The sequence below is a fragment of the Drosophila nasuta genome, chromosome 3, assembly GCF_023558535.2.
Source record: "Drosophila nasuta strain 15112-1781.00 chromosome 3, ASM2355853v1, whole genome shotgun sequence".
In the NCBI taxonomy this organism is placed as follows: Eukaryota; Metazoa; Arthropoda; class Insecta; order Diptera; family Drosophilidae; genus Drosophila; species Drosophila nasuta.
The window spans coordinates 10828690-10842704 of NC_083457.1; the positions used below are offsets into that span (position 1 = coordinate 10828690).

Sequence of the window (14015 nt, forward strand, 5' to 3'; positions counted from 1 at the left end):
TTACACTTAAACAATGGAGGAGTTAATTTAAAAGTTATTGGAGGAAAATAACTTGAAGCAAATGCTTGACTATCTATAATATTATTGATCTATCTATTTTTTATACCCGCTACCCATAGGGTAGAAGGGTATTATAACTTTGTGCCGGCAGGAAATGTATGTTACAGGTAGAAGGAGGCATCTCCGACCCTATAAAGTATATATATTCTTGATCAGCGTCAACAGCCGAGACGATCTAGCCATGTCCGTCTGTCCGTCTGTCCGTATGAACACCTAGATCTCAGAGACTATAAGAGATAAAGCTATAATTTTTTTTCGACAGTATTTGTTATGTTTGCACGCAGATCAAGTTTGTTTCAAATTTTTGTCACGCCCACTTCCGCCCCCGCAAATCAAAAAAATCGAATAACAAGCGTAATTTTAAAGCTAGAGTTTTTTGGTATAGATAATAATTACTATAGTAGTTATGATTCCTGAAAATTTGGTTGCGATCAGATAAAAATTGTCGAAGTTATTAAAGAAATACTTTTGTATGGGCAAAAACGCGTACTTAGTAGGGCTCTTAGTTGCTTTGGCTGACAATCTGCTATATTGAGCCGTCCATGGTATATTTTGAATGCGGTACTATACCGATATACCACATATACCATTTGGTATATTTTTGTATATTTGCAGTATATTCGGTATATTTTGAGAATAATACCGCAAAATATATTGCTTTTAATCAAATTGGGTAGCGGGTATCTCACAGTCGAGTACACTCGACTGTAGCTTTCTTACTTGTTTTTTTACTGATATGTTTTTTACCTTAAATTCTATGAAACAATTTTAATTCATGAGCATTAATTGATATATTTATTAAATTATTTTTAAGACGATCGAGTTGAAGGTCCCAGAAGTCAGTAGTTTCTTTTCGTCTAAATAGACGAATAATAAATAAATACTAATATGTTAAAATAAAAAATATTTTTAATCCAAGTATTTCAGTGCGTTATCTTCATTTTTTTTATTCTTCTTTATTTTATACATAAATACAGTTCAACATATTGTTTTTGTTCACTTTTACCAGCCCAATTAACCTTCAGAAAAGTTATTAGCTCATGCTTCGATTTTAACTAGAAGGGTCAGCTATAAAAAAGCAACGGACCGTAAGTTTAGCATCGCAGTTCCATTTGCGTTTTTATCACAGCAACATCTACAATCGAAATCCTTTAATCAATAATGGCCTACAAGTTTACCCTAGTTTGCTGCGCCCTGCTCGCAGCTTCGGCTGCCAGCTATATTCCTCATTCTGACTACCAACATGGTCATAGTCATGGGCATGGTCATGAGGTTGGCTACAGCATTCATACCCATCATGAGGCTCCCAAGAAATGGCACAGCCAGGAGCACGATCATTGGGCACCAGCCCCACAACAGCATTACCATGTGCCTGCTGCTCCAGTGCATCACTGGGCCCCAGCACCACAGCACCACCATGTGGCCGAGGAGCCCCATCACCACCCCAAATACCAGTTCGACTATGGCGTCAAGGATACCAAGACTGGCGACATCAAGAACCAGTGGGAGACTCGTGATGGCGACAAGGTCAAGGGTGGCTACACCATGAAGGAGGCTGATGGACGCACTCGTGTCGTGGAATACACTGCCGATGACCACAATGGCTTCAACGCAGTCGTCAAGCACATCGGACATGCCCACCACGAAGAGCACAAGTCTTACGATCATGGCTACCACGGACATGGACACGGATACGGTCATGCCACCAGCTATGTGGATGTCAAGCAGGATACAGGCAGCAAATGGTGGTAGAGCGAAGGATTCTGAGATACTAAAATGATAAATGTTGTAATTACCCTGTGTAGACAAATACTCACTAGATATTTAAATAAAAACTAGCAAAATGCATTTAAAATGCGATAAAAACTAATTTTGAAAATGCGTTTACTTATTTTTACAAATTTCATTTAAGGAATTAATTCAAAAGTTATTGGAGGGAAATAACTTGAAGCAAATTAATTTCTATCTATTATTTAGTATTATATATTTTTTTTAATAATTTACAAATTAGGCTCATAATTTAAAAAAAAACAAATCAAAACTTTGAACAGGTAATGGATTTTTTATTTCGAGACAAATTATTTTTATTACTGATACGATAAGTAAAAATACTTAATATTCAACGAAATAATTTAAATTCATCATAATTAATTCAAATTTTTATTGAACTATTTTTATCACAAGTATTTGCGTGCGTTATCCTCATCTTTTTCGAAAATTCTTGTCTTTTTTTACATAAAATAATTTATAGCATTTTAGCATTTGACATACTAAAATAATAATAAATATAAAGTCTAAGACAAAAATTATATATAGTATAATATATACTTATAAATGTAACTTTGCTTTCTTATTAGTTCATGCTAACTTTTTTAAATAATCTATTTTGAATACGCTAAATATAATATATTGCAGTTATTATTCTTATTATCAACTATCATTTTAACATCTTAAGTAATTAATAAAAGAGTTGTGAAAATTTGATTTTTATCGCATTTTATGCAATTTGCTTGTTTTTATTTAAATATATTAAGAGTATTTGCCCACAAACAATTTTTATAGTACAACATTTATCTTCTTTTTATCACCATTTGCTACCGGTTTCCTGCTTGACATCTACATAGCTGGTGGCATGACCGTATCCGTGTCCATATCCGTGGTAGCCATGATCGTAAGACTTGTGCTCTTCGTGGTGGGCATGTCCGATGTGCTTGACGACTGCGTTGAAGCCATTGTGGTCATCGGCAGTGTATTCCACGACACGAGTGCGTCCATCAGCCTCCTTCATGGTGTAGCCACCCTTGACCTTGTCGCCATCACGAGTCTCCCACTGGTTCTTGATGTCGCCAGTCTTGGTATCCTTGACGCCATAGTCGAACTGGTATTTGGGGTGGTGATGGGGCTCCTCGGCCACATGGTGGTGCTGTGGTGCTGGGGCCCAGTGATGCACTGGAGCAGCAGGCACATGGTAATGCTGTTGTGGGGCTGGTGCCCAATGATCGTGCTTCTGGCTGTGCCACTTCTTGGGTGCCTCGTGATGGGTGTGAATGCTGAAGCCAACCTCGTGACCATGGCCATGACCATGACCATGTTGGTAATCAGAATGAGGAATATAGCTGGCAGCCGAAGCTCCGAGCAGGGCACAGCAAACTAGGGTGAACTTGTAGGCCATTATTGATTAAAGGATGTAGATTGTAGTTAGATGTTGCTGTGAGAAAGACGCAAATGGAACTGCGATGCTAAACTTACGGTTCGTTGCTTTTTTATAGCTGACCCTTCTAGTTAAAATCGAAGCATGAACTAATAAGTTTTCTGAAGGTTAATTGGGCTGGTAAAAGTAAACTATAACAATAAGTTGAACTGTATTGAACTTTGTGGGAGACTTTTATAATTTAATACCAACTTATCGTTTAAGTGCTATGTGATAATATAATATTTGTTGGAAGCTGCTACCGATGTTGATTATATATTTTATCCTTGGTCCTTACTTCTTCCGCCTTTGTCAGCGCTCCTTACTTATAAGTAATGCTTATGAATACGTTTGTTTTGAAGCTTGACTTTCGCATCCTTAGCTGCTATTATTTTTATTAATATGATAGTTTCCTTATCATCATCGCTTACAATTTAACTAGTCAATTCCTATTCAATTGCATACTTTTGGGAGCTCTGTTAAAGTTAGAAAGCTACTGGTAAAACACTTGCTCTGCAACAAAGCAGTTAAAGAGAAACTGCTTGCACTACATTTTCAACTGCTTGGAAACAGCGCACATCTTTTTAATTGAACTGCTTGCTTAGTTAATTTGAATTTAAAGCGCTACTTTTTATTCAGTTCATTATTTGCTTACAGCGTTTATTCACTTATGTTTAAAATATATTAAAATATTTAACTTTTAAGTGTAGCCAAATTAAAATATCTATCTGTCTCAGAAATTTTGCACATCTACAAATTATTCTTTTACTTGATAAAAACTATTCAAATGAAGCAAAAATGCGCTTAGACCACAGGCTCATATAAATTCATCAATTAAACATTAATTTATGCTCTGCTGCAAACTTTTGCGGTCACATAAATCTACCAGGGTTGCCAGACCACAAGACGGGGATTGTCTTGAAGCTGGTAGCTGGTCAGAATGATTGAAGCGCCGAATTGGAATAAGCTCTTAAGTCCCGAATAAATCGGGCTATGTAAATTATGCGATGCATTTATTGCTTACACAAATTCCCTGTCATGATAAGCGACGAGCTCTTGGGACAATTGCGTTTAAAATCTGAAAGACGAGACCTGGGAAAAGCGTGTACATAACATACTTGAATATATATGTTGTTTCTCTGATATGCTCATGTGTGGAAAGGAGAAAATAAAAACTTTGCTTCGGGATCATAATTTGCCGTCGTACTTACGCACACTGTATCCTCTTTGCCGATTTATATGGTTTCATTAAAAATGCAAATGAGCAGTGGAAATTGCGGCCGCTGGAACGAAAAAAAAAGTATTGAGCAAGGTGAAAGAGCTCAGGTGAGTTCGAAAAACAAACGCAGAGCAGCCAGACGAGCAGAAATGTTGGACCCATCTCGCCATCCGTGAAATTTATACAAAGAGTTCGCCATTGCTTTTGGTGAGTTTACTTGGATACCCTTTGATTGGGGTATTACAGATGAGTAGACTTTGGATTAAACAATAAGAATCGAACTAATAATTCTTAAATAGTTAAATATATTTAAAAATTTAAAGATATGTATTCGATACACATATTTTCTTAGCATTTTTGATTTGTTTAGAAAAATATATTATAAATAATGTTCAATGTTTTATGTTCATATATTTTAAATTTAGCATGACAGCGAAGGCATAGTTCATCACTACAATTCACTGTTGTGCTGACTTTCTTGCCAAAGGCGAGTTCAGACCAAAAGAGATACAGAAGTCGAATTAAATCGCCGACTCCGAAATGAATGAAAGCAGCAAGCGACGGAATAAATGAATGAAACGAAACGAAACGAAATGTAATGAAAACGAAGGCGATGTGCACGTTGAAAAGTGCAACGCGTGGAAAAACTGTTGCCCTCTTTGGAGTTGCCTCTGTTATGGCAAATATAAAAAAGAAATGGAAAAAGGGAAAAGTACGCAGCAGCAGTAGCGACATCAGCGGCCAAACGGAAAGTTTTGCCTGATTTCGGCGCCGCTCAAAGTATAATAATGTGCTGCCGCCGACAACGACAACTGCAACGGCAGCGACAACGCCAGTTGCCTACCGAAAAAGTAGGCGTGGTCGTGGGTTATGTAGCATGCGGCTTGTGCCGCTTCAAGTGCACACTTTCTCATGGCTTAGCACTTTGCAGCATAGCTCGTTGCCTTTTGTAGTGGACGGCGATGTGGACTGTAAGAAGAGGGGGGGCGGGGGCGTTGATGGTTGGCCGGCTTATGCAACAAATAATTTAATTTTATGCTGCATACAAAAAGGCTCCACTGGCTCCAAGCGAATGAACAGACGAACCAAACGAAACGAAACGAAACGAACCAGCGAAGAACGAGGAATGTGGAACGACAACGGAAATGCCACTTTACGGCCTGTTTGACGGAGAAGTGGACGTTAAGTTGTGAATATGATGATGTAGATGGCTGATGATGATTATTATGATTGTCATGACGATGACGACGGCGGCGTAAGCAACAAGCACAACTGAAATATTGCTCATACGCCGCCTGGGACAGCGGAAAATCGTTGGCAATGAGGTCGAGCTGTAAAAGTGGGCTAAATGTCGCATCAACTGAAGAGAAGTCAACTAGAGACGAAGGACATAGCAGAGGGGGTGTGTGTGTGTGTGTGTGTGTGTGAAGAGGATATGACTCGACGAGTGCCATAAAAACGAAGGCTTAGACATAAAAATAAATTGCAGCAATCGAGTTGAGCGAATTATGCAATAATAAACTTAGACATAACATATGCATATACATGTTTCCACATGAGTCCCTAATAAGGTTATTAAACTTTTATCCACAATATTTGATCATATGTCGTTCATATGCAGCGTTTAATTTGTGTTCGTCCTGGATTTGATGACTCCAACACATGTTTGCTCTTTAAATAATAAAATGAACTTGATGATTAAATATCATATTATTTATTTTTTAGCTTAAAGCAGGCTGACTTGAGTTAGGTCGAGCATTTGTGACCCTCAGCTGTCCACCGGCCTCACAAACGCTTGTAACAATTGTAGATTCCCAGTTGTGTGGCTCGTTTTACGGCAGTTCCTCAATTCCCATTAGCAATGTTTATGTTGCCTTCCTTTGGCAGTAATAACAACAGATGTTTACCCACAATTAAAGCACTTAAATGACCACAAAGCGTCACAGTTGACGATGATGGCGACGTGGACGACCTTCGAGCGAATCTCAGACTACACTACATAAATATATATAATTTGGGTTAATTGCGCAAAATAATCATAATTTTTTCTCACAGCCTGGCCGCAAAGGCCGCAGGCAAACACCAACAACATTCAACAACAGCAGCAGCAACCTAATTCCTTTGATGGGCGGCATTTTGGTTTCACAATTTTGACCTGCTTTTGTTATCATCAAATGTGTTGGCCAGCCAGCACACACATGTGTGTGTGCGCAAAGTTTTCGCCGCTGTCGACACATTAAATGAAATTTAATTCCTGCTGGCATCATAAGCAGAGTCAGTCCTTCGCCTGGCCTGGCCATGGCAACGACAGCAGCTGGACAGGCTTAACAAGCAGGCGAGGAGGCTGGAGCCAAAGTGAAACCGCTGAAAAACAAACTCTACCCGTTGTCGTTGGCAGAAGGCTTTCTTGCCACAAGTTGTATATGCGTTCAACCCCCCTCCAACCTTCCCGCCTGCTTGTACGTGTTGTGCTACTATTTAAATGTTATTTAACGCTGTTCCCAAAAATTCGACTGCTCTGTAGGCGTGTCTCGGTCTCATAAAGTGTCGCACAGTTGTTGCCAAATTTGTGGTCTCAACGGTTATCTTTTGTTTAAAGCCACAGTTGATGCTGGCCAAAAATTGCCATGAAAAATTTCACGCTCATCTGGCTAAATGGTTTTATAGCTTCTGATATTTGCTCATTTGTGTAGGGCTCCGCTCCCTGAAAATGCGTTGATTTCATTGCCATGTTGATGTTGTTGCTGTTGTTGTAATTTATGAGCGGTCAGTTTTTGGCCCAGCATTTGCCCCCGTGTACGCTTCGTTAGGCCTTTGGACACCCGAAATTCATAAACCAACCCGAAAACCAATCATATCAACTTTGTGTAGTCTACTTCTCGGCCTCCCTTTCAATTTCAGCTGTCTGAAATGCTATCGTTGGCTACATTTCTGTGATTCGCCCTTTTCTCCTACTTTCTCCCTCTTATTTTTTTTTTTTTTTGGGCATTCGGATTTGTATGTCTTAATCATATTTTATGTTTTATATTTTGCGCTTCACGAATTTGATGGGTGAGTAGCCGAAAAACACAATTTACCATTTCTTTTCTTATTCTCAATTTTTTGCAAACATTGTCAGTCTAGTGAGAGGGAAAACTTCGGCCTAGGCACATCATTTGTGGCATTAGTCAGCTGGCTAAAAGGCCATAAAAGGGCAGCCAAATAAAAGAGAGTTGTGTTGTAGTCGTAGTTGAAATCTTGGGAGCCAAGTCAATACATACGAGTGTTTTACGTATAAGAGTCATGAGCGGTTACCAATTAGTGTTTATGGCAGCATTAATCATCGAATTGTTATTTGCTCAGAATTGCCAAAAAAGTGAGAGGAAATAAATATTATAGTAAAGTTAGCTGGTTAGTTCTCAGTAACAAAATAATGTATGTGGCTAATTCTCTGAAAAAAAATTGAAACAATTTTAAACATTATTCTTATAGCTTTGGATTAGCACTATATTTCGAGAAAAGATTATTTTGAGGAACTTTTTCTTTCTTATGATAAATTACATACATTTTTAATTTTTTTTGTTTTGAGTACGAATTTGTAAATTTTTGCAATTATGTTAAAACAGAATAATAATTCCAAAATTATTAGTAGCTCTAATTAAATTGCTAATAAAGAGCTATAATATTTTTCTTTACTCAATATATACTTTTTTACTTCAGATAGTATCGCATTAACGATAATTATGACGCAGATTTGATTTAAATAAATTCAATTTCACACAATTTAAAAAAAACATAAATAATAGAGAATAATAATAGAAAAATGTGGTGGCATGTGTTTTAATTCGATACCAAACATACATATGAATAAAATAACATATTTACAAACAAACAAAGCACTGACAGATCATTAGTTAATTAAGAAAGTATAGTCGTAAAATGTTTTAATAAGATTACAACAAGCAAACCAATTTCTCAAATTATGATTATTAGATTATTATTATCTGCAAAACTGCTTTCCTTAATCTGTGTAACAATTGAAGATGCTGTTTTCTTTGGTTGTAAGCAGCAAGCCGTTGAATCAACTTTAGCGATCCAAAAACCATTCAAGCCAAAAGGCAGACAAGAGCCCTTGGCTACATCAACGAATTGGATAATGGACATATTGGGCCGTTTGAATGGAAAGCCAAGCCTCTTAGCAAAGTCAGCTCAAGTGGCCGAGATACACTTGACTCGATTTTGCATAAATGCCACGTAAAATTCGTAGCTGAAATGCAGTAACAGCAACAGCAGCAGCAGCAGCTAAGAGACTCTAAGGGCGGGATTCATCGTTAGGCTCACCGCAAATGGTCCACTTAACGCTCGACTAGGCACAAGGTCGGCAAAATCAACAAAAGCTGCGATGCTGAGATGCGCTGCGGACCTCGATAATTGGGGCCGCAAAAGCCCCAGGGATAGGCGCAAGTCGAGGGAGGGATTTTGTAAGAAGATGGCCAGGTTTGGTTGGTTGGTTATGTTAGTTGCTTTGGTTTCGCCAGCACTTCATCAGCGGGGCAATTGAAGCGTGTGGCTGAGGCTGGACTCAGGTTTAGGTTTTTTTTTTTGCAGGCTGGCTGGGCCCTAAATTACGTTTAGTGGGTTAATAAAATGCCAAGCACTTTATGCAAATTGAATTAAATGGAGCTCAGCTTGGCTCAGCTCAGGATCTGGCTCGTTTGCTTCACTTCCGACAGGAGAAGCGAAAGCGGTTGTGAAAAGTAACTCTCACTCTTCCTTTTTCTATCTATCTCTCAGTGTATGTCTCTCAACAAAAGCTACATTTAATGCATTATTTATAAAGGATTAGCACAGAGAGCAACTGTCATGCATCCCAAGCGGAAGATGGCAAAAACAGGAAGGAAAAACCTTTGCCTAACGAGAATTACTAATTGCCCCCATTCCTCCCCGTAAACTGTGTGTCTGTGTGTATGTCTCCATTGTTGTTGTTTTTAATTATATGCATTATGAGACGCTCATTAACAAAGCAAATGAAGAAAGTCAAATGTGCAAGCCATCCAAATGTGACAGACATCAAAAAAGAGACAGATAGAGAGAGAGAGAGAGGGAGAGAGAGAGAGAGACAAGCTCTCACACGGCCAACGAACCTCAAACCTTTCAGACACCTGTGCAACTGTCTTGTGTAAACATCATTTAAATTTATAAAACCACAACAACCAACACAGCAACATCAACACCAACAACAATAATAATAATAATCATAATAATAAGAGAGCTGCACCACAGAACACGGTGACAATTAGCCAGCCAGTCTGGAGATGATCTCGTGAGATTATGCAACCTATCGATTATCCATTAATAAAATTCAATTACTGATAGTAAAAGCAATAAGCAGACTTATTAACGAATATATTTAACTTTGCATCTTCATAACTAACATATTCTCACATAATATCCCAGGGATCTCTTAAAATTTTTACATTTTTATCGGAATTTATATTTTATTCTAACCAAACTTTTTTTTATATTTAATAATAGTGAAATTTAACAAAATAATAGTGCTTAACATTATTCTAAATATATTTAATGCGTCTTAAATAGTTTATTGAATATTAATTTGATCCCATTTTTTTTTCTTTTAAATTATATTATTATATACTAATGTTACACTATATTAATGTTACAATATAAAAAATAAATAAATTAATTAAATTAAATTGCAATTTTAAGTTGCTTTCGTTTACAATTTGTAAGTATTTCTTTGAAGCTTTGAAAGTATGGAATTTATTCCTATACAGACTTGGCTTATAACATTAATGATGTGCTCATCTCTAATTCCCACAAAAATAATGCACCTACACACATAAATGTTTGTTTGTAGTCGAATGCAAATGAGTATGTTGAAAATCTGTGCGCGTGTGTGTATCTGAAATGAAAGGAAAGTCCTTTTTATGTAGAACTGTTGCTGTTGTTGGTATAAAATGAAAATATACGCCCCGACATTTTACATAATTAACTGACAATGAGTTTATGTACATATGAGTATTCATATTTATGTATGTACATACGTATGTAGTGTGCACTCAGTATTCACTCGCACTCATATTCTCATATATGAACACATACTCGTTAAACAGAGCCGTGTTGGACGGTTAAAGGTTTGCCAAGAGCCAGCAAAGAGTGATAGAGTCTGAGAGAGAGCGAGAGAGAGGTAGGGAGAGAGAGGGAGAGCAAATTCCCAGAGGACTTAAGTTAATTATCACATTTTTTACACACAATTTTACTTTGCATTGATGCGTTGTCGTTGTTGTTGTTAATGTGGCTGCTGGAAAAGGCGTGGCTAGGGCAATCATTAAAGCGCAATTATGTGTATAATTTGTTGTAATTTGCTGTGAAGCACATGATACAAGCGCGATTAACCTGTGCCAAAAAGTTAAATCAACTCATTAATTTGAGATTATATTTTACCAGCCTCTGACAGGCTTCTCAGTCTATCACATTAAGAGTGACAGACGAATACATAAATATTCTTCGCCATGCAAAGTAATCTAAATGTATATAGGGTATATTTCATATTTTAATAAACAAAATTATAGAAAATGGAAAAGAATTAAAGTCAAATGCGGAAAAATAATAGCTTATGATAATGATTCTGATTTTAAATAAAACCGTTTACATTTTAATAGATTTTATAATATCAACTATCGATTATTTTAATATAAGTAAACTAAAACTTTCTATTTCACTTTTGATCTTGATCTATTGCGGTTAAAATTAATTAAATATTAAACATATAAATATTACAAGTGAAATACTTTTCTTCTTATTTGGAAAGACGAAGTTAAATAGAATATATATTGACAATTTATTTTTCTTTATTTAAAAAGGTAATTAAATAAAAAGATTATCTATGGAAATTCCCGAAATAAACCTTGAATAGAATATTGTCATATAATTAGAATCAAAATTTACTACATATTTACGCAAACTATCAGTTTTGTTATTGGCCACTATCTGACCTCACCTAGTGCGAATTTAAAGCGCGTGGCTGATATGGCTGCTTGAGCAAAGCTATCAGTATTGTAGGGTGTTCGTGGAAAGATTTACAACATGACTTTCACTTTAATTGACGGCACTGCGCCATTTGCAGTTAGCGCTCAAAAAAACAAACAAACAAATAAAATTATTTTCACAAACATGTTCGTGAGTATTTGCTGTTTGCTTTTGGGAAATGCGAATAAAAATAGGAACGACTCATAAGTGGGCTGACCACGTGCTAAGCTGCCATTGAATGCACATAAAATGTGTAGAAACAAGGAAATGTGGGGAAAATGTTGGGCATTAAGCAAACAATCAAATGGCCAAAAAGCAAGGATCTTCGAACATGACATTAATATTTATCAGGCATGCAATTACGATTAGAGCCGAGTCGACTCGAGTAGAGCAACCATCGTGTTTACTCGACAGCAGTTGATGGCGAGATGAGAGAGCCAAAAAACATGCCAGCCAAATTGTCAGACAAAACGTTGCGATTGCCCCAGACAAAATTTATTGATTCGACGCATTGAAATAGTTCTCAACGGAGCCATTTCAAAGATTTGTACGACAAATTGAACGCCAGTTTTAGTGTTTCAATTTTTTTCTTTCGTTTTTTTTTTTTTTTCCGCTCATGTCTTTTCGCTGAAATAGCTGAAAATTCTAACAGACGCGCATAAAATTTCGAACACGCGTTGCTAAATATCCATACAACACACACACTGACACTTGGCTGGGCTATAAAGTGGGCGTGGCAACGGCTATTCAATGAGACAAAGCGCGCCTCGATTTGGGATGTGGGGATTACGTCCGCGACTGGCAACCTCAGGCTAGGGTCGCGTCTCCTTTTCTCTTTTCTCTTTTTATTTTCAGTTTTTTATTTTGGCAATTGTGTTTAAGAGGTGGCATCAGCGGGGAGGAGTGGCAGGTTGAGCTGCTGTGTGTTGTCGCCTAAACGATAAAGCAATGACAAAAGTCACATCGAGTACCGATTAAAGTTCAATTGGCGTGGCTGGCGATTGTTGACCAAAAAAAAAGAGGAAGCAATTGTGGGGAAGAGAAAAGTTTACTTCCAGCTAATAAAATGAAATTTAATTTTAATGCAAAACAATTAAGTTGTATTCAAAACTTTTTTATTATATTTTCTAACCATTTTTTTTTGGTTTTCAATTTTTATATGCGTATAACTTGTCAAGCTGCCAAAAAGGTAGCAGAACACAAGTTAAATAACAAAATATATTTTAATTTAAAAAAAAAAATGTTATTTATGAATACATACTTATATAGCAATAATAATAATAGTCTTCATTAAAATTACCTTAAAATATAAAAGTATGGAACTTGAATGCTAAATAATCACTATTATGTTCACATGATATAAATCTCAAGTTTGGTCTGAATGAGTTTTCTTATAAAGTTATTGTACATACTTGCCTGTACTGGTATATATCGATTACTTAAAAAATCTAAAATGTACAAAAATATGCATACTATTTTCAATTTTCGTGCACACTTCCATCGATTCCAAATCAGAATTAAATTATTGTTGTTGTAATTTTGCTTAAATCACTCACTAGACAATAAATTAAAACCAAATTTGTTTTTCTGTTTTATGTTTGAAATTACGTTTTAATATATTTAATTGATTTCTAATCATTTCAATCTGCACAAACATGTTTATTTAAATTTTCGTATACGTTTCTTCCAAAAATTTAAAAATAATAGTATTTTTTTGTTTACACACAAACACTATAAATATTTCATTGCACATTTCCTTTATTTCCGGTATTTCACATTTTCATTTAACTTGATAAATTTAGTTTACTTAATGATTAATTCAACTTTCAGTTTCCTTCTATTATTTGAATAGTTTGTTTCTCCATTGGGGCTGTTGATAGGAAATTCCTACGTTGCTGTCAAATTCTTATCGCCTTTTTAGCTGACGCAATTCAAATGGCAATTTCATAGTTTTGTTGATCTACTGATCTGTTAGGTGATCCCCGCTGTTTTTTCGATTTATATGTATGCTTTAAATGAGTACTTATATTCAGGTATTCTGGCAATTATCAAGTTATATAAACTATACGATTAAACAAGACTCAATTCTAAGTTCAAGTCTACAGACACTTGACGTGAGCTGTCGCCAGTGTCTATGTCACCAATTCGAGTTATTCAGAGCAATTTTGTATTTTTTTTTCCTTCAACAGCTAATTGCATATTTCGGAAGTTCTACTACGTACATATAAAGACATTGAGGCTGACAGATTGTAACGGTTCTATGCATTAATTAGCCATTAGCTGAACGGCAAGAAGCAAAGAGGCGAGTGAGGGAGTCTATTAGCAAGAAGTTTTGGTAATTCCAAAAAATACAATTCAAGAGCTTCTCGAAATTGGAGTGTTAAAAAGCCAACCGGCTAACCCTGTTGCTGTTGATTAACCACTGCCAAAAAAAACACAACTAAATGGTTATAGTATCAAGCAAAAAAGAAAGGTACAAGTTACCGGAGGCTATATTAGGCATTATTATATTATGTT

General features: G+C 36.3%; 2 protein-coding genes across 5 annotated transcripts; one reads left to right on the forward strand and one right to left on the reverse strand.

The window, feature by feature from the left end:
• Positions 1–1221: 1221 nt before the first annotated feature.
• On the forward strand, positions 1222–1812 carry LOC132793603 (histidine-rich glycoprotein-like). Its single transcript, XM_060803600.1, has one exon. It carries the CDS (start codon positions 1222–1224, stop codon positions 1810–1812), a length of 591 nt encoding a protein of 196 aa, XP_060659583.1.
• Positions 1813–2575: 763 nt separating this feature from the next.
• LOC132793179 (histidine-rich glycoprotein-like) lies at positions 2576–4867 on the reverse strand. Of its 4 annotated transcripts, none has more exons than XM_060802877.1 (3): positions 4596–4867; positions 4462–4533; positions 2576–3635 (listed from the first exon to the last, which is right to left on the reverse strand). In XM_060802877.1, exon 3 carries the CDS (start codon positions 3230–3232, stop codon positions 2645–2647), a length of 588 nt encoding a protein of 195 aa, XP_060658860.1. In that variant the 5' UTR covers positions 3233–3635; positions 4462–4533; positions 4596–4867; the 3' UTR covers positions 2576–2644. The 4 variants fall into 4 exon arrangements, with proteins under 4 accessions (XP_060658860.1, XP_060658859.1, XP_060658856.1 ...); XM_060802876.1 differs by having other exon boundaries at positions 2576–4342; XM_060802873.1 differs by having other exon boundaries at positions 2576–4389.
• Between the last annotated feature and the right edge of the window lie 9148 nt (positions 4868–14015).

Coding starts and splice junctions, on each gene's coding strand:
- LOC132793603 (XM_060803600.1), top strand. CDS start 1,222: ATGGCCTACAAGTTTACCCTAGTTTGCTGCGCCCTGCTCGCAGCTTCG.
- LOC132793179 (XM_060802877.1), bottom strand. CDS start 3,232: ATGGCCTACAAGTTCACCCTAGTTTGCTGTGCCCTGCTCGGAGCTTCG.